The 19,977-nt window shown below is 42.4% G+C and overlaps 1 protein-coding gene across 5 annotated transcripts in view; it reads left to right on the top strand.

Annotated features, from left to right (window-relative positions):
* The window catches only part of ZMIZ2 (zinc finger MIZ-type containing 2), a 78,200-nt gene extending 64,827 nt beyond the window's left edge, over positions 1-13,373 (top strand). For 4 of the 5 annotated variants that reach the window (XM_075858651.1, XM_075858649.1, XM_075858648.1 and 1 more), the window contains exons 9-19: positions 584-755; positions 841-982; positions 1,099-1,309; positions 4,217-4,322; positions 4,431-4,588; positions 4,782-4,849; positions 5,378-5,446; positions 5,563-5,807; positions 9,912-10,102; positions 12,291-12,497; positions 12,612-13,373. In XM_075858651.1, coding sequence (XP_075714766.1) covers positions 584-755; positions 841-982; positions 1,099-1,309; positions 4,217-4,322; positions 4,431-4,588; positions 4,782-4,849; positions 5,378-5,446; positions 5,563-5,807; positions 9,912-10,102; positions 12,291-12,497; positions 12,612-12,719 — 1,677 coding nt within the window. In that variant the 3' untranslated portion in view covers positions 12,720-13,373. The remainder of the gene's footprint in view (positions 1-583; positions 756-840; positions 983-1,098; positions 1,310-4,216; positions 4,323-4,430; positions 4,589-4,781; positions 4,850-5,377; positions 5,447-5,562; positions 5,808-9,911; positions 10,103-12,290; positions 12,498-12,611) is intronic. The other variant, XM_075858652.1, reaches the window with a different exon arrangement.
* The last annotated feature ends 6,604 nt before the right edge of the window (positions 13,374-19,977 follow it).

Raw genomic sequence — 19,977 nt, 5'->3', positions numbered from 1 at the left:
ATACACATGCACAGAGGCAAAAAATAGATGTCATGAACACATAAATAAGCATCTGAGAGCCATTTCAAGTAGTGGCTAGTGTTATGACATGAAAGCCTGTGTGCCATACATATACTGTGCATGCGAAAAAACCAGGGATAGAGGAGTATATTACACAGAGAATTAGGATATAGTATGAGTTTAACATACCCATAATCAAGAGACGGAGTAACCACAACTGAGCTCCACCCCAATGCGCGTTTCGGCGCTAATGCCTTCGTCTGGATCTAACAAGTAACCTGAATGTTTCTTTGTCGTGTGTGAATTGCAATGATCACAAGCTTTCTCCTAAAGAACATTTAAAGTTGTGCATGAGTGGCGTTAATGCGTGACTTGTGGGTAACCCCATGTCACTGGAGCCCTAGCCTAAGATGTACATACGCAGATATTGCTCCCACAGCCAGAATGCCTGTGATCGTTGCATCCGACATTGTTAGGAACTCGGAAGCGTGTCTAATGCTTGGACGTTTTAGCTATGTTTATATTTTCCCAGAGGACCCATTTGAAAGCCGTGTTAATACTAAGCAATCGCTTTGTCTTACAGCCGGGGCGTCCCATGCCTGGATATCCCAGCTCACCCTTACCGGGAAATCCAACACCACCTATGACTCCTGGAAGCAGTGCTCCACCCTATATGTCACCAAATCAAGATGTCAAGTCCCCTTTTCTGCCTGATGTCAAACCTTCACACAACTCTTTGCACCAGTCACCCACCGGTAAGGCTTAAGCACTCTCTGACGTATTGCTGTTATTATGGACATCTAAGATGGAGATAAAATTACTATGAATCTGGTCTCTTAGGTGCCTCCAATGATGAGCTGCGACTTACATTCCCGGTACGGGATGGGATTGTTCTTGAGCCGTTCAGATTGCAGCACAACCTGGCGGTCAGTAACCACGTATATCACCTCCGGGAGTCTGTGTATAAGACGCTTATGATGAGGTATGCTCACACCAAGGGTATTAGTATGCAGTATGGTGGGACTGTTAGTGAACAAATACATTACTTGTGCTATTCACACTCTATATTTCAGTGTTGCATTGTTCTCTTGCTTCTAGGCCTGATCTTGAGCTGCAGTTTAAATGTTACCACCATGAGGATCGACAGATGAACACAAACTGGCCTTGTTCTGTACAAGTCAGCGTGAACTCCACACCACTGAGTATTGAGCGCGGGGACAACAAAACCTCCCATAAACCCCTCTACCTGAAGCAAGTGTGTCAGCCTGGCCGGAACAGTATCCAGATCACAGTTAGTGCCTGCTGCTGTGTAAGTTTTAGTATACCTCTTGAAAGCTTGGTGGGGGGAGGGAACAGTGTGATGAATTGGACAAAAGAGACCTTATTCTGCGTAAATGCGGAGCCCCATTAAATATCTTCGGGGGGATAGGTTAATTGGCTTCTTATAAAATTGGTCTAGTTTGTGTATGTGTGATTGGAAACGAGTGATTAGAATCCACGTACGGCTCTGTGAAATATGGTGGTTCCATAAAAGCAGTGGGATGGTCTGCTTTTATTAATCCGTGTTCTAGAAAAATTGTGTACATCTATTTTATTTTTTTTGGTGGGGGATTATACCAGATGGATGCAGCTGCTGTTGTTCAGACTGCTGAGAACCTGAACATCTTTTCGTAAGGATTTATTTTACCAGCACCCATACATCCTGCATGGATAAGCCTATGTGGACAAATAATACACCACGCCACATGCATTGTCCCAGAGATCATTTTAATACGTGTACATTGTGGCCAGGGCCGAGTCTAGCTTTTTTTTCCTGCTGCCTGAGGCGAAAATTGAAATGGTGCCCCCTAGATCTTGACCTACCCCTGGCTGTTCTACATCACTAGCAGCCTCCTCCAACTCTTGTGGATGCAAAATTTCCTTGTACTCCCCTGGCGTGCTATGAAGCCGGGCAGAGTACACCTTGCTGAATGGTTCGATAAATACAGCACCAGCACAAAGCTCCGTACATAAATTCAACACCAGCACAAATACACCTCAATTTAGTGCAACCCCTGCCGTATAGGTTTGTACAACGTAAAACTACAGCTCCCAGCATTGGCCCAAACAATAGTAAGGATATGCTGAGAGCTGCCGTTTCACAAAAAAAAAATCACACCAACTATTATCTCGCTGCAGATCATACAATGACTACAGTACTTATTAGACGCAGAATAAACATTTATATTAAGTGACTCACAGGTAACTTCTCAGATTCTTGTTCTTTTCACCAACTGGTCCAGTCCTCTATGATGACTTCTCCCGGCCACAGCCCATTTCTGCAGTTTGTTGCTGAGATGTCTTCAGCTTCTCACTTTTCAAACATTTCTGCACCTATAAACGAAGATAAAATTTTCATGTTGCCACATATTACGCCCCTATATATAATCGCGCCATACACTGCACCTCTAATTATAATCGCACCATGCACTGTCACACATATAGTGGCCTCTGTAGATAATGCCACTCACGCTGTTAAGAGGGAAAAAAAACAACATTTACCTACTCTCCTGATTCCGTTCCCGCACCGTCCTGTGGCAATGCGGGCTTGCTTTCTTCTGAGTAGGTCTGCTGGGGCTGAAAGATGCAAGCGGCGCAATGACCTAATCGCGCCGCTTGTGTCATTGAATGGCCAGACACGGAATGTGCCCGGCCATTCGGCGCTTATGCATGTAATTGTATCTGCGTCCTATACACGCAAGTACAATTATAGTGCAGGAGGGGGTGGCGGCGGCTGGTTTTAGTGGTGCCTCCGCCTGAGGCGAGAAGCTCCTCTCGCCCCATGGACCGTGCGGCCCAGGTTGGGGCATTAGATCCCTAGCTGCACTTGTAAATCCATATGGTGTAATACGTAAGATTTCTCCATTCAGGAGCTATGGTTAAATACCTGGATCCAGGAAGTCGATAGTAAGGTGCCCCTATACATTCAGATTTGATCATGGTTTAGTCATGTTGACACACCAGTTATATGCAGACATAGAATGGTCTTCTGGGGCATGTGCGCCTTTTTTTTTATTTTTATTTTTTTTTGTAGTTGGGAGTCCTAAAAGTGAATTAGCTATTTGGCTGGACACATGGTAGTTATATTGGATAAAAACCCTCAAAACCATTCCTAGAAACTGGAGGCGCTTTCATGGTGATGTCACCTGCCCACTCCCATAATTAAAGGATTATACTGTGAAGTGAAAATTAGGAAGAGTTCAAGAGTTTTTACAATACCGTAATGCTGTTCTCCTGCTGAGTCTGCTGTTCCTTGTGACTTGCCTGGTGTCATGAAGTTCTCAGTTCTATTCGTGATTACATCCATGCTATGTGCCTGTTTCAGACCGGTTTCAACATTGCCTTTGCCCATCCCAATTTCAGAAACTTGTTCTCATTTGTCAAGTCCTTTCTTAAGGCCCATTTACATGGGCTGATGTTTGGGCGAACAAGCGCTTGTACGAACGCTCGTACCCGATCAATGCAGCTGACAAACTAGCAAACGCTCGTTTATCGGCTGATCGCATCTTTTATTCAGAATATAAAATCATGGTTGTCGGCAGCACATCTACCCATGTAAACAGGTTGTGCTGTCAACAATATGCAAACTCTATGGGACCGAACAATCGTATTAACGTCCGTCCCCATACAGTTTGCATCTGCCCGGGGTAAAAGCGCCTTTAAAGTAGGGCCGATATAAGTTATGGGCAGAAATGCCTGTGTAGACCCGCTTTTGGACTTTGTATAATTGGGTGAGAATTAGTATGGCTGCCATTACAGCTCCCATAGGGGTCGTCATTCAGATGCTGAACAGCAAGTCTGCCTTATTCTGCAGATCTGTAATAGCCGGGTTATATTGGTGTATTACTAGGCAGATTGCGGAGTCTTGGGAAGTTGAGTGATACCCTCTGGGGGCTGCGATGTCTACTAGATTTGTTTTCGCCACACATTTTCTTTCTCTGAACAAGATGGCAGTTTTGCTGGGTCAAGGGATGATGTGTTCACTGTTGGTCTGGAATAAAAAAATTAAAAAAAATCACTGGTGAGAACCTTTTCTGGAGGGAACACGGTGAAGGAGCCTGCAAACACCTCGTCTCCCATTCCCGGATGTGTGAATTTGACCAGATGAAAGTGCGGCGATTTATAGATACTTTACGCATGTTTTCTAGATGTTAATATCGCCTGTTTTTCCTTTCAGTCTCATCTGTTTGTGCTACAACTGGTTCACCGACCATCTGTAAGATCTGTCCTCCAGGGTCTGATAAAGAAGAGGCTGCTCCCTGCAGAACACTGCATCACAAAAAGTAATCTCCTAGCTCCGTATATGGGACTCTTCATTCCTCTGTCCCACTCTCTCTATCCTTTCCTGTATAATCGCACATTTGCTGACATTCTAATTCATTCTTTCACAGTTAAAAGAAATTTCAGCAATGGCAGCATCCCTGGGACTCCTGGGCCCAATGGTGAGGATGGTGTGGAGCAGACGGCTATTAAGGTGTCCCTAAAATGTCCAATCACCTTCCGAAGAATTCAGCTACCTGCCAGGGGCCATGATTGTCGGCACATCCAGGTAATAAGGCGGGTGACCAGCTGAGCTCTTTTATTTTTATTTTTTTATCCCCCACCCCCTCCCTCTTTCCATTTTTTATATTGCTGGGCTTTCTCTGTCAGTCACTTTGTGTTCATGTCAGGACTTTTTTTGTGGAATTGCTTGTAGTCTGTGTTCGGCCGGCCTCCTCATGCTTTCCTTTTTCCCTCCGCAGTGTTTTGATCTGGAATCGTACCTGCAGCTGAACTGTGAACGTGGGACCTGGAGATGTCCTGTGTGCAAGTAGGTGTCCTTTTATCCCTCAGAAAACCACCCTCTATTCTGTGTAACTTCTCTCTAAAGGCGCTACAACTTTACAAACCACCGACAAACATAGTTTGGCATTAATGCTCTATTAAAAATGTTGCTACTAAAGGCATTTACAGATTGAGCCACCAAGAACGATTTTATTTGTAAGCAAACAAGATTGTTTGACTGATCGTTTTATCACTGATCGCTTACTGCGTGCACACTTGACAAGTTTTGTTACAATCGCGGGCGTGTGTGTGGCAAAAGGAGTTGCAGCCATGTCTATCTTCTTGTCAATTCCAGCTAAAATACTTTTGCTAAAGTAGAAGGGCATATGTATTTCTTAGTTGCAGTACCTACTGACCCACAGTAGATGGCACTAGACAATAACACATTTTTCAGGCTGTGAACGCTGGCGCGGTTTGTCATTGGTTACAAGTCATTGTTGTTATCCCCCTGTACCATTACTTATATAACTGATAAATCCTTGTGAATGATGTTACTTTTATCTTTGTTTTGCAGTAAAACCGCCCTGCTAGAGGGGTTAGAAGTTGACCAGTACATGCTGGGAACCTTGCTGTATATTCAGAAGTGAGTACTGCTAGGGTGTAATACGTGTATTTATTCATGTCCAGAATTAGTTACGTTTCTGTATTAAAATTAATTGAATTTAAGACTAATTGTTTATAAAATGTTCTGTGCCCTAGTTCTGACTATGAAGAGATTACCATCGATCCTTCCTGTTGCTGGAAGCCGGTCCCTGTGAAGCCAGACACCCATGTGAAGGAAGAGTCCGATGGACCCGTACTCAAGCGCTGTCGAAGTCTGAGCCCAGCACACATGGTTATGCCAAATGTTATGGAAATGATCGCTGCGCTGGGACCAAATTCTTCTCCCTTCAGTAGTATGCAGTCAAGTGGCGGCGTGCGAGCCGACTACGGAGGACAACAGGGTGGGTAATGAGATGTCTCCATGCAGTATTGGGAACATGTAATGGGTTTTTGTCCTTTTACCTTTAAAGGGAACCTGTCACCAGCATTTCACATATTAAACCAGCAATACCAGGTGGTAGTGGGTGAAAAATCATTTCTATATAACCTATAATTATCTTCTTAGTCGGCTCTGTAGCTTTAGTATTCAGCTTTTTAGTGTTCCCACACCGTATGCTAATAAGCATAAGAGTCAAATCTTCGTTTGAATAGAGTCAAATCTTCGTTCCTCAAGTCTTTCCCAGTTTTCGCACCTCCTTACTTTTGATTGACGGCTCCTCGCCTTCCCCCAGCACACAAAATCCAGCGCTTGTGCATTGATGTCCTCTTCTGGTGTGTGCGCAGAAATGGACACCGTATTATTACGATAAAAGGCGTAAAATGTTTGCAGACCGTTATTTACAGTCAGAGGATGAGTTTAGGAGCGGGGATAACGGCAATGAACTTTTTATAGCAGCGGCCAGTGGGGGATAAGTAAAGCTCAATAGGTGAAATGCTGGTGACGGGTTCCCTTTAAATTGATTTTCCTCCATTTTTATTTTTGAGAAAGCCGCCAGCTTCACCTTCCACTGAACTGAATGGAAACCCTAAGGCCTTATTTACACGACTGTTTGGTCTGTGATCTGTGGACCGCGTGTCCCAGACTGAACGCAGTTCAGGGAGCTGGGCTCTTGGCATTGCAGTTATGTATGACGCTGTGAGGACTACTGTCCCATACTGAAAACCTGTGTCAGTAGGGGACATTCTTCCAATCTGGGAGGCAGGGACACCTAGCGACATACATCACTATGATGCTAGGAGCCTGGCTCCCTGAACTGTGTTCGGTCCGAGAAATTGGCCAGTGGCTTTAACCTCACACTTTATGAAGACCTTTAAGGTACCCTAACGTCAGCCTTTTAAATCAGTTGTATTGCAATACAATGACCCTCTGCAGTTTGCGTATAAACCAAACGTTGGCGTTGAGAATGTAGTTTTAGGTCTCTTACACAGGGCGTTTTCTTTCTTAAAAATGAATGGGGTAATAATCCGATTTAATGGTTTTTGATTTTTCGAGTGCATTTAATTTAAGACCGGACCTGATGAAAACCAAAATGGAATGTATGCGTAGAAACAGGGGAATTTCAAATTGGATATGTGATTTATTTGAGTGCGTGGCCACAGTATGTACGCAGTGGCTTATGTAGGTCACGGATTGAAAGTGTTATGGGGATGCCTCGGGACTGTACGATCACCCTTTTTATTTACGTTATATACTGCAGATTTTACGTATTCTGAAAATTGCCATCTGCAGAAATTCAGTGATGACACAAATTATGGGGGCAGTAACGGAAGGCTCAGAAAAAGAATATTGGGATCTGATGGTTGGAGTGGTAGAAACGGTTTGGAATTGAAAATGAGCAAAACCAAAGAAATGATGATTGACCGAAGTAGAAAAACTGAAACGGTGGTCTAGTTGTGATCGGGAAGTGAAACGGGTGACATCTTATACGTATTTGAGAATATACATGGATGACAAGTTTAATTGGATAGAGAATACAGGGAAAGTGTATAGGAAGGCAATGAGTCTGTTGTATTTCTTAAGGAATCTGTTGTATTTCTTAAAGGGAATGTGTTGCCAGAAAAACATGTTTTTTTTTTAAAAAATTAAACATTTAGTGTGTGGGTGATTAAACACTGTTCAAATTTTTTTTATTTTTTTGCACGAGTCCAGGTAATATTATAAATTTTTTCTAATTTATAATACTACCCATTATTGGTCACTAGATGGAGCTAGTTCCCAAAATTGCAGCATTGCAACATTGGGTTAAAAGCCCTCGCTCTAGTGAGCTCTCAGCATCCCCCCCTCCTTTATCCTGGCTAGTGCCGGGATAAACGAGGGGTTTGAAAGGTTTAACCTCCTACACTGTCTGTCGCCATTTTTTGAGGTAACCCACAGTGTAGTAGGTTTACATACAGTAGTAAACACACACAAACACTAACATACATTGAAATCTCTTACCTGCTCCTGCCGCCGCGGCTCCCTCCGGCCCGTCCGCTCCCTTTGCTGCCGCTGTTCCATGTGCACAAGTCCGGAAGCCGCGACCGGAAGTAGTAATATTACTGTCCGGCCGCGACTTCCGGTCCACAGGAAAATGGCGCCGGACGGCGCCAATTTCGAATAGGACTGTGTGGGAGCGGCGCATGCGCAGTTCCCACACAGACGCCGTACACGGCAGTCAATGGGACGGGAGCCGTTCGCAGTCCCTATGGGACTGTGGCTGCCGTATTCCATGTCTGTGTGTGTCGTTAATCGACACACACAGAAATGGAACAAAAAATGGCAGCCCCCATAGGGAAGAAAAAGTGTAAAAATAAGAAACAGTAAAACACAAACACACAAATGAAAATAAACGTTTATATTAAGGCACTAACATCTTTAACATATAAAAAAATTATTTGTGATGACACTGTTCCTTTAAGGAATCTGCGCTCCTTTAATGTGTAACAAACTCTTGATAATGTTCTATGAAGAAGTTAAATAAGGTCATTAAAAAAAGGAAGATCTGTCTTGGGGGTTGGAGTACCGATGTTTGAGGAGATTTTAAAGAACGTTAGTGAAGATTTATGAATGACGAGTCGCATCCATTACACAATTTTTGTTGGACAGAGCGGTTGTTTTAGCTAAAGACTGCTAGCCTTACGTTGTAGTAAAAGATTCAGACGATCTTTTATTACTAGTGCAATTTCACTTTATAATATGTCTGTGATTAAGAATTAGTATGAATATACTGTATATATTTTATTTAGATTTGTATAGGTGTATAAAATGTTTGCATTATTTCATGTATTGTAAATGGGGGAGTTGTGACGACCCCTTGGGGATAAATAAAGTTTTATCTATCTATACATAACTATGATGCCGGGAGCCCGGCTCCCTGAATGGTGCTCGGTCCGGGAAATATCAGACCGAACAGTCGTGTGCATGAGTTTGTATTCGTCACATCCTGGACACGTGTGGGACAGATTACTTTTTTGTTAAAGGACATGACCAAGTGTAGTGTGCACAAGATTCACTAGCCAGGAAGCGCGGGGTTGGGGAAGGAGGAGCCATGCACCGTTTTATATGCGTATTTAAAGACCGCCCCAATAGCCTAAATGGCTGATATTGGTAGAGCCGTTTTCTTTTTTTTCTTTGGTAGATGGGAAAAGCAGCTCTGGCATCCAAACTGCTGCTTTGACGAGGGAAATATGGGCCAAATGTATCCATGACCTATAATGGACAGTGTTCTTATGACAAAACCCTCTTCCTTTTTATTTTCTTTTTTTACTGTTTAGAAAGTGTAGTCAACCACTTGTTGCTCTTTACTGAAATTCATTGTTGCTGTTCATGTGTATTAGAGGTAATACTCTGCTGGCCCGTATTATGGGATAACGCAGAGAGACTAAGCACGGCCTAGTGTTACACACAAGATATATAAAAGAAAAAAGGGTGGACGTAGGTGTTCATACCAATAATCTGTGCAACCTTAGTAATAAAACAATTCTTTACATTAAATTTTTTTAAATACAATTTTTTTATTTTTTCTTTTTTTTAATCATTTTATGGTGGGCCTGGAAGGGGGGGCTGGATGGTGCTTTTTTTATAATTATTAGGCTCTGTTCACATTCATGTTTGCTGCTACCTTTTTAGTTAACATCCCCCGTTGATTTTAAATTAGATTTTGTTTTCTGATGACCACTGCGGGCATCAGGTATCCTTTGTTCTATTAGGTTTTTGGAGGCCGGAATACCAGTCTGTGACTTGACAAATCAAACTAATGCCAGTGGGATCTGTTATGCTTTATTTTCAATTGGTTAAAATCTAAAATTGGCGCAAATGGGGACACATGGCAATCAGTTTGTCGAAGGATCTTTCTTACAAATAGGAAGTGTCTAAAGCGGACAAGCCCTTCAAACCTTATTTACATGAAACTGGAAAACCCCATTGATATTTTTGTTGGCTGACATTAAAAATCATACTTTATTTGTTGTACTGCTGCAAATGATCCATGAAGAGACCCCATTCTTATGTCATCTATTTCTTCTAGGCCCAGCTTTCCAGAATCAAGGAGGATTTCCTGAAGGTGGTTTCCCATCCTCCAACCCCAGCACACCTACGATGAATGACTTCACTCCCAATGGTCCACCACCCATCTCCTATCAGTCTGACATTCCAAACTCCATGATGAACCAGGAAAAGAGCGGAGGTCCACCCTTACCTGGGCAGGTGAGGAAAACGGTGTGGAAATTTAATTTTTTCTTTATGATGCTGTGGGCATAACATTTTAGAAAAGCGGGTGCATAGGAAAAAGTTGCTGTGTCCTATACAAATCTGTACATGCAAAGAATAAAGTGCAGCTGGCAAGATTGGCACTGAAATGCTGCATCATATACTGCCAGTTACAGACCTCATGGGTGCCATGGCCTGACAAAAACCTCTGTTCTCTCCTGTACTGATGTCCTAACACTGGATATCTTTGCAAGTAGAGGAAGTCTCTGCTATAGAAAGGTTACAAATACACACCAGAGATAAGGCTAGGGCTGCACGGTGACTTTGGCCACGGAAAGGTCGTGCTGCGTACATCATAGTAATGTAAGTAAATGTGGCCGCGAGTTCCTGCGAGTGTTGCAAGTAATCCAAACTTTTGGGATTGCTTGTGAATTAAGTCGAAGCGACTTATGGGTCGCAATGTGGCCACATTAACTTATATTCTGTGAATAGGTGATTGTCATATCGCAACAGCATGACTTGCCCATGTCCAAAGTCAGTGTGTAGCCCTAGCAATGCATTTCTCATAGTTCAATGTGTTCTCAGATTCGACAATCACCTATCCACAAAATACGTGCGAATTGTCTGATCGCTGGGGGGGCCCCCACTACTGGTTCCCCACCAATCTGAGAATGGGGGTCTTAGAACTCCCTGTTCCTCCTCACAGGCAGTGAGGAGGACATTGAGTGGAACGGCGGTCCAGCACGTGCCCTGGTTCTCCATTGAAACTCTATGGCGGAAGATGGAATGAGTACTTGGCTGTTTCCATAGTCCCATAATGTTAAAATGCGGTGGGAGTGTGCTCGACTGCCACTTCATTCAGGCTCCTCCTCACTGCGGAACGGGGAGTGCGGGACCTCTGTTCTCTCGATCAGTGGGGGGCCCAGCGATCGGTCAATTATAGTCTATCCTGTGGATAGGTGGTTGTCGATTCTGGTCCAACCACTTTTAAGTGGACTGTCTAATGAAAACATCCCCTTTTTTAAATGGAAGCAGGCCCAGCAAACCGCTGTTTGTTGTGGGTCTGGCTTCTCTAACCCGCAGTGGTCATCTGTTATTGATGGGGAAGTTGATTCTGGTTCTTGGGCTCTGTTCCCATATTGTTTGAGCCTTCTGTCAGAGGTGTCCGTTGGGAGAATTTCCCGATTTTATATGCCTCCGACAGAAGGGTGCAACTTATTCCCATAGAATACTATAGTAAACATACATATACTGCATGGTATGCATTTATTTACTTTTTTGTTTTTCCCTCTGTATGGAATAAAGTGGTCTACTGCACTATTCTATAGAGCAGAAAAAATAAAAATATGCGGACCCTTAACCCGGCATATGCCGAAAGTACACCCTTTGGGCAAGCACCAAGTGAATGGTGCCTTATGGATACATTTGCGTATTCGTTGGGAGCCTTACTGATGCATACATCGACTGTAGTTCAAAAACAGTATGTGAACTGAGCCTTACATATTTGCTCTGTCTGGCTCATAGAGGGGGGTCCCAAGCAGGGAACGCTCCTCTGACATCTAAATACCTTAATGAGAACCTTTCACCTGCCCATACATATCGGTGCCGTTATATTTGGCGCCCGATATGTAAATAAGCCCCTGAACTGTCAATGGGGCGTTTCTATCTAAATAGTAAGGGAGCGTGATCTCTTCGCTCTGATACTGTCCAATCAGCTACGGACAGTGTCAGGGCGGCTTGCGCTGTGTTCCCTCCCACGAGAACACACACAGACTGGTGGTTCTGCAGAGAGCGCTCTGTGTGTTTTCACGGAAGGGAACATAGCGCAAGCCGCCCTGATACTGTCCGCAGCTGATTGGACAGTGTCAGAGCGAAGGGATTTGGCATTTAGATAGAAACGCCCCATTGACAGTTTAGGGCTTATTTACATAAATATAACGGCACCGATATGTAAAGTGAGACCGTGTTTGTGAAGCCCGGCCTATTGCATGTTGCACTCGGCTTGCACATGTATGGGCAGGTGAAAGGTTCTCTTTTAGTATGGCATATAAAAAGGGGATGTCTCAACCTTTTTCATAATAATGGGGGACCCTCCATGTGAATTCTTACCTGAAATCCCGATATGTCTGTATTACTGTTCTGTGCAGTGTGTAGGTCTTTGAGTACGAATTAATTTTGTACTTTGGACATTTTATAGGTTCCTCCTCCAGGGCGGATAGAAGCATCACACAATCCCTCCCAGTCTCTTCATACCTCCAATCTTAACAACCAGTCACCACAACAGCAGCAGCTTCACCATCGGAATCAGTCGCGGCAAACATTGGCTCAGCCAGGGAGTGATCTGGCATTTAACCCTTCAGTGGGGATCCCAGCTGCTGGCGATGTGACGGAACCCTCTCTTGATGTAAGATCTTTCACCTGAATTGCATTTTTATAGATTTTTCGTTATTTTCAATCTGACATTGCTTTATTTGTTCCGATTACATCTTCTAACATCCCCATCGTCTCTACTTTCCAGCTTCTCCCTGAACTGACAAATCCGGACGAGCTGCTCTCCTATCTTGGCCCCCCAGACCTTCCAAGCAGCGGCAATGATGACCTTCTTTCCTTGTTCGAGAACAACTGATTCAAGATTTTAATTTTTTAAACTTTTTTTTTTTTTTTCTTTGTGCCCAAGTTTTAACAACAACATATTGGATGATGGGAGTAGTGCTGAGCACAAGTCTTGATCTGAATATGGACAATTCACCTCCCCAGATGAATACAGACTCTTCAGATCATGGCACTATTGTAAACCTGCAGCGCTGCTTCAGAAGCTTTAGAGATTCTCTGCGGATTAGAATTTACTTTGTGAATAGAAATTGTTGACTATGTTAAATCATATCTGCAGATATCCATTTCAAAGAAACCAGCAATGTTCCTCTTGTTAATACCTCCGCTACCAGGCAAAGAGGCCACATATAAGTCGGCCTTGTCTGCTGACTTGTGTATATGCCCTTTTTTTTTTTTCCCTCCTTTTAATTTGCCACAACGCACCAGTCTGAAAAGTAAAGCAAGAGTTGGTTACAAGGCTGGTAGCTTATTTTATTATGAGACCCCAGTCCGTGGGAGGCAGAAGCTAAGAGCACAACGCAGTTGTGTGTATGCGTCTACACACTATATATATATATATATATATATTTTTTTTTCCTCTTTTTGTAATGTAAAATTTACATACATTGTGTGTGTGTATACATGTATAATATTGCTGGTCCATTAGTCATAACTCATTCCTTTGGTGGGGGGTGGTGGGTGGGTGGGTGGGTGGGTGGGTGGGTGGGGGGTTTGGTTATAATGGACACTAAGATCCTGGTGCCACGCTTCATTATATTTCCTACAATCTCAGCCATAGTCTGAGGTAACTTTGCTACATATATCTATATTATTATACAGGAAAATTACCCCTGTAGTAATGTGTCCTTGTCGTTGTATGTCATTTCCAATATTAAAGCTTCAATAGCCTGGGCAGCGCCACCCACTGTACATGCAATAAACTAGGGCCTGTAGCCTTGCAGCACCTGCGTTATTCGTTCTGCAGCAGAGCGGGTATCTGTGTACAGTATATAAATATATATTTATATATATGTTTTGTGTGATATCACATGACTGCGGGAAGGATGCAGCATGTACATAAACTTCTTAGGTTCACCTGTTGCCTGCACAGTGGGGGGCAGTCTCTTGGAGATAGTGACATCATTGAGATATATGAGGCACGATGTATCCAATGAATTCTTTGGTTAATGTTCGAGCGACTTTAGGTCTCTGTGATGTATCTGGCTTCTTTGCTTTTGAAGGAATGGATTTTCATGTGAATTGATGTAGCTGATAAAATGGCTGCCCCCCCCTAAATGTGCGTAGGGCATGAGAGCACCGCAGGCAAATTGTCAGTGATTTTCATAGACCATTTACAATGCTGCAGCGATCAACGCCGATCAGCCATACTTATGTTTTATTTATTGTTTTAGTTTATTTCTGGACTTTTGTTTCTGGATTTAAAAAAAGAAGAAAAAAAAACTGCAAATTTTGTCTTTTAATAAGCCATGAAGGAGTAGGAGTGAGGTGCGGCGACTAAGCAAAAAGGGACCACCGGTTTTACATGATGTCATTAACCTTGCTCCTCAGTGACTGAAGTACATATTCATTGCAAAGCCAAAAGTAAGAACTCCAGACACAGGCAAGCAGGCCAGGGATATATCATGCTGGTGAGTGTGGTTAAATGTTGGGTTTCTATTTAAATATCTAGGGTTTGTGCTACGTGCTGGAAAAATGTGCGTTTTGCATAAATAAAAAAAAAATATATATCTCTATATATTGAAACGACTGTGTCATGTGGTTGTGTGTAAATATGGGTATATAGCTTGTATATATTATTAATGGGGTCTTTTCCAGTAATCCTCTATGACCTAATAGGGACAGGAAACAGAGGTTAAAAGCCCATCCCCATCCTAACTCAATAGGTGTTTTTCCTGTCCCTATGGGGCATGCCACAGAGGTGCTCTGGAAACAGTCTAGTACTTTTTAAAAAATTTCTGGTTCACTTACCAGGCAGGGGAGGTCGATAGGTATCCCTCCTCCGCTGCTGCTTTGGTTTGCCTGTTCTCCTGCGACTCTTTGGAGGTTAAGCTGAATGGTTCCAAAGAACCTTCGGCTCCGGTCTTCCATGAGCTCTACAGCCATAGTCACAGGGCCTCTTCCGTGTCTATGGAACAACCCTCTTCAATGAATGAGATAAAAAAACAAACTTATGTGAGTAGAGATACGGTCGTCTCTAGCGGCTTTCTCACAATCAAACATGCCTGCCGTTTATACCACGGTGGGGAAGAAAAAAAGAAAGCTAATCCCACATGATTCAGATTCTGACTCTAAAAGCTGTTAGTTCTCTATTCCTGAAGATATGGAGGAAGGGGATTAATCTATCATGGTAGAGGATGATGAAGACAGAAAATATTATTTTTTCATCAGAATATATGGATAATTTACTTCAGGCCGTAAGAAGCACTATGGCGATTAAAGAAAAAAAAGAACAGTTCATGATGACATTTTCTCAGGATCAGCTAATAGGAAGAAATGTGTTTTTCCCACTCATGAAAGTATTAAAAAATTAATCAAGCAGGAGTGGGAAAATTCAGAGAAATTCCTGGGGCTGACGAACAAATAAAAATCTGGGAAGAATTCCAAAAATTTATATACAGGTAGCCAAATTGGCTAAGAGAACGACCCTTCCGTTCGAAGACTCCTCTCAGCTCAAAGATCCTATGGATCGGAAAGCGGAGAGTCTATTAAAGACTTGGGAAACATTTTCAGCCCTTAGAAGCTACATTTAGTTTTTATACCTGTGTACCCCCTTCCATGTTTTGTTGGCTAGATCAGCTGGAAGCCTACTTGATGGAGGGTACCCCTAGAGATGAAATCCTGGCATCCTTTCCTTTTACTACAACAAGCTACAGGGTTCTTAGCTGATGCCTCAGCTGAGTCTGTAAAAGTCGCAGCAAGAACTGCTGTCCTCTCAAACATTGCTGGACGAGCCTTATGGCTCAAGTTGTGGTTGGGGGATGCAGTTTCCAAATCGAAACTGTGCTATCTTGTTCAAGGTAGAATGTGTTTGGACCCTCACTGGATAAGATCCTTGACAAGGTCTCCGACAATAAAAAAAAAAAAAAAAAAAAAAAAAGCTTTATCTGAACCTAAGCAGCCAAAAGAGAAATGTTCCTTTCGGCCTTCCAAAAGAAAGTCAGGGAGATGGAGTTACCCAAAAGGTGGCAAGGGAAGAAATATTTTCCTTAATACTAAATTCAGATAAACCGTGACATCAAAGTGGGTGGAAGAATCTCAAAATTTTACAAGAAATGGAAAAATATTTCCACAAACACCTGGATCTTAAATACAGTTCAAAAAGGATGCAAAATTTGAATTTTCTTAATTTCCCTCAGGGAAATTTGTCAATACAAATTTACAAACCCATTTTCTTCAAAAGGAACTGCAAAACGGAATCCTGAAACTCTTTCGGATGCAAGACATTTTACCAGTTCCTCAGGAAGTGGAAGGTTTAGGCCATTATTCTCGCCTATTACCAGGGCAATAAGAAATCTAAAATCGTTAACGATGGTAGGATACAAATTTCTTTAAGATGGAATCAATAAAATCAACAATCTCACTGATTGGGGAAAATCACATGATGGCCAGGATCGACCGTAAGGATGCCTATTACGTGTAGAAAAAGAATTGGGGCCCTACTCGTGCACCCACTACTGCCTAGTGCGGTCTGAACCCCTGACAAGGATGCCTATTACCACATACCCATTCACCCCGGATATCAAAAATGTCTAAGATCTGCCATCATTCAGAATCGAAAGGTACATCACTTCCAGTTTTCCTCCCTTCCGTTGGGGATTTCTTCTGCCCCAAGGTTCTTCACAAAGTTAATGGTGGAGATAGTGGCTTATTTAAGGAAAGAAGAAATAAATATTGTTCCTTTATTTAGAAAATTTCTCATTGTGGCTCATGCATCACCCCTCTTGCAGATTCACATAAAAAAAATACCTGCCAGGTTCTTCAAAATTTAGGATGGATCATAAACTCCAAAAAAAATAAATCTGATTTTCAGCTATGGAGACAAAAAAGGTATTTTTAGGCGTTCTACTAAATGCCCAAAAACAAACAAACATATTTTTTTTTTACCTCCAGGACAAGAGACTTCAACTTATCCAGAAGATCGCTTCCTTCCGGAAACTAAGAGTCTCATTGAGAAATACCATGTCAGTACTAGGATCCATCACCGCGTGTATTCAGTCAGTGGCATGGTGTCAAGCTCATACCAGACCTCTTGAATGCTTAATACTGTCCAGCTGGGACAAGAATCCTCTATCTCTGGAAAAGAAGATTCCACTTTCCAGTTATGTGATGTCTTCTCTCCTATGGTGGATAATTCCAAAAAATCTGAAAAAAGGGCTTTTATGGTATCAATTTCCAGTAATCTCAGTGACCGCCGACGCCAGCAAAAGGAGCTGGGGAGTGCTGGTACTACAGCAAACGTTCCAAGGTATTTGGGACGCGACAGTGTCTCACCGTTCCTCCAACTTCCGGGAGTTGATGCATTCAGGGTTTCCCGAACCGCAATCAAGTCGTCTTAACTGCGGAGTCTCACGTTCGAGTCTATTCAGACAGCATGAATAGTGTAGCTCATTTACGTCACCTAGGGGGCACAAGACCTCAAAGTCTTCAAGCTTTATCAGCAAAAATATTGTTTTTGGCAGAATCACACCTACTATCACTGACAGCCGTTCATCTCAAGGACTTATGCAATATACAGACCGATTTTTCTAAGCAGGAACAATCTGGATCCAACTGAATGAACTACACAGAAATGGGATTGTTCTCAAACAAATCTCTTTGCGTCCCAAAGAAAACAGTCTTTTTTTTTTTATTTTTAACTCTAAACCCAAAAGATGCCTCAGTGGTGGACGCACTAGCTTCCTCCCTTTTCCCTACTACCCAGGGTCCTACAAAAGATGTGGAGAGAAAAAAATAGATTTAATCTTGGTGGCTCACTTTTGACCCAAAAGAAGCTGGTTTGCTTTCCTAAACAACCTAAAGCTGGAAGACACCATCATTTTACCCCATTCGATGGACCTTCTACATCAGGGGCCTGTTTTTCATCTGGACCCTCAAGTTTTGCCTTTCTGCATGGCTTCTGAGAATTCCATCCAAAATCTAGAGGCATGTCCGACTCAGTTATTCAGACACTCCCATCTAGTAGGAAAAAAAGTAACAAATCGTGTATGTGTATAAAATTCTTTCTTCTTGTGATGAAAGTCCACCTGACCCGTCCCATCCTAATATAAAGAAGATTTTGGTTTTTTTTACAGACTGGCCTCGATAAAGGACTAAGACCCTAGCAAATTAAAAGTACAGGTTTCTGCTTTGAGCAGTTTTTTTAAATTTGGCAAATCATAGATGGATTAAACGCTGTATAAATGCGGCTTTCACCAAAGTCTCAAATTTGCTTCCTGCATCGGATCTAAATATTGTTCACCTTTTGAACCATTAATAGATTCAAATATCTGAGACCTATCATGGAAAACTGCCTTTCTTATAGCGATTACATCAGCCAGAAGAGTTGGCAAAATTCAAGCTCTCTCGATAAGGGAACCATATTTAAGACGATCGAATAATTTTCAATATCGACCCAAATTTCCTTCCAAAAGTAGTCTCAGAATTTCACATGTCTCAAGATATTGTGTTGCCATCCTTCTAACCTGAGAGTTTCATTCCCTGGATGTACGGAGAGCGGTTTGAAGATACATTGAGGTATCCAGTGAATGGAGACTAGATCAAAATTTACTTATTCAATTCCAAGGTCCAAATAAGGGAAAGAAAATATCAGATTATTCTTTCTAATTGGATTAAAAAGGCAATATGTCAATCATACACCATTCAAGGTTTCTCTTCTCCCAAGCAAACTTAAAGCTCACTCTACACAGTCTGTTACTTGGGCTGAAAGGGCTAAAGCAACCATCGAGCAGCAACCTGGTCTACCCCTCATATTTTTTCCAAACACTACCATTTGGAAATTTATTTTCAACTAAAGATCTCTCCTTTGGGAGAAAAATACTTCAAACAGTGGTCCCGCCATAAAGGTGATCATTTGGTATTCTCCTGTGGTTCTGTCATGGAGGATGACTGGAGAAAATTGAATTAGTTCTTACCGGTAATTCGGTTCCTAGGAATCCTCTGTGACCACACCCTTGTTTCCCTCCCTATGGTTCTTATGTGTCTTGCGATGCTTATAGTTATTTGTAAAACACTGATGGAGTTAGGATGGTGAGGGGCTTGTAACCGCTCTGTTTCCTGTCCCTATTAGGGCGTGGAGTAAACCTCCTGTGGTGCGGTCATGGAGAATAACTAGAAATAGTTCTTACCTGTAATTCGGTTTCTATTTTCCAAACAAACCCTTCCATGCCAATCGGACATGACCTAAAGTTGCGATCAGTAGGAGTCTACCACGGGACTCTATCAATGGCAAGGTTCAAAGGGTTGTCTAGTTTACTGTTGTAGGTGGAAAGGTAGTCCCTCTCCATTGAGATGACAAGGAATTACAGTAACCTGTTCCATAGCTCCCATTAATGTCAAATGAGGGTGACTGCACATGTGAGACCATCTCATTTCTGGCAAGTGTAGATGCACAGGCACGATTCCCATGCACGCTAGAGCAATTGGCTCACAATCCTTTTTTTTTTTTCCCCCTTGTTTTATGGGTTTTGCAGAATAAAAAATATTAATGTTGAATATGGAAATATGGTCTCTTAAAGAAGGACCTGTCACCTCTCCTGACATGTCCGTTTTAGTGAATACTTGTATTCCCCAATTTTTGTGACTTCAGAGCTATTTGCAGCTTTCCTGCGCCAGAACACTGGGGTAGAAAAGTTCTTCAATTACCCCCTCTTGTGCCATTCCTTAAAGGGAATGTGTTGCTAGAAATTTTATTTTTTTTTCCAGTTAAACAGTACATAAATGATTACACATTGTTTTAATTTTTTCACAAGTCAGGAAAGATTATAAATTAGATTCTAATTTATAACATTTCCATGTGCTGGTCACTAGAGGGAGCAATTCCCAAAATTGCAGCATTGGCAATGTGGTAAAGCAACCTCCTTGCTTTATGCCGCAAATTTGGAGTAGATACACCCGCTCTAGTGTCCTCACACAATTCCCCCCCCCCTCCTTTCTCCTGGCTAGTGCCAGGAGAAAGGAGGGGGTTGAATACTCAAACCTCCTACACTGTGTGCCGCCATTTTCTGAGTGAATGCACAGTGTAGGAGGATTAGATACAGTGGTAATCAGACAGT

The sequence above is a fragment of the Rhinoderma darwinii genome, chromosome 3 (genome assembly GCF_050947455.1).
Source record: "Rhinoderma darwinii isolate aRhiDar2 chromosome 3, aRhiDar2.hap1, whole genome shotgun sequence".
Taxonomy (NCBI): domain Eukaryota; kingdom Metazoa; phylum Chordata; class Amphibia; order Anura; family Rhinodermatidae; genus Rhinoderma; species Rhinoderma darwinii.
The sequence above is the reverse complement of the archived record's forward strand: the minus strand, read 5'-3'. Positions and strand labels throughout refer to the sequence as shown.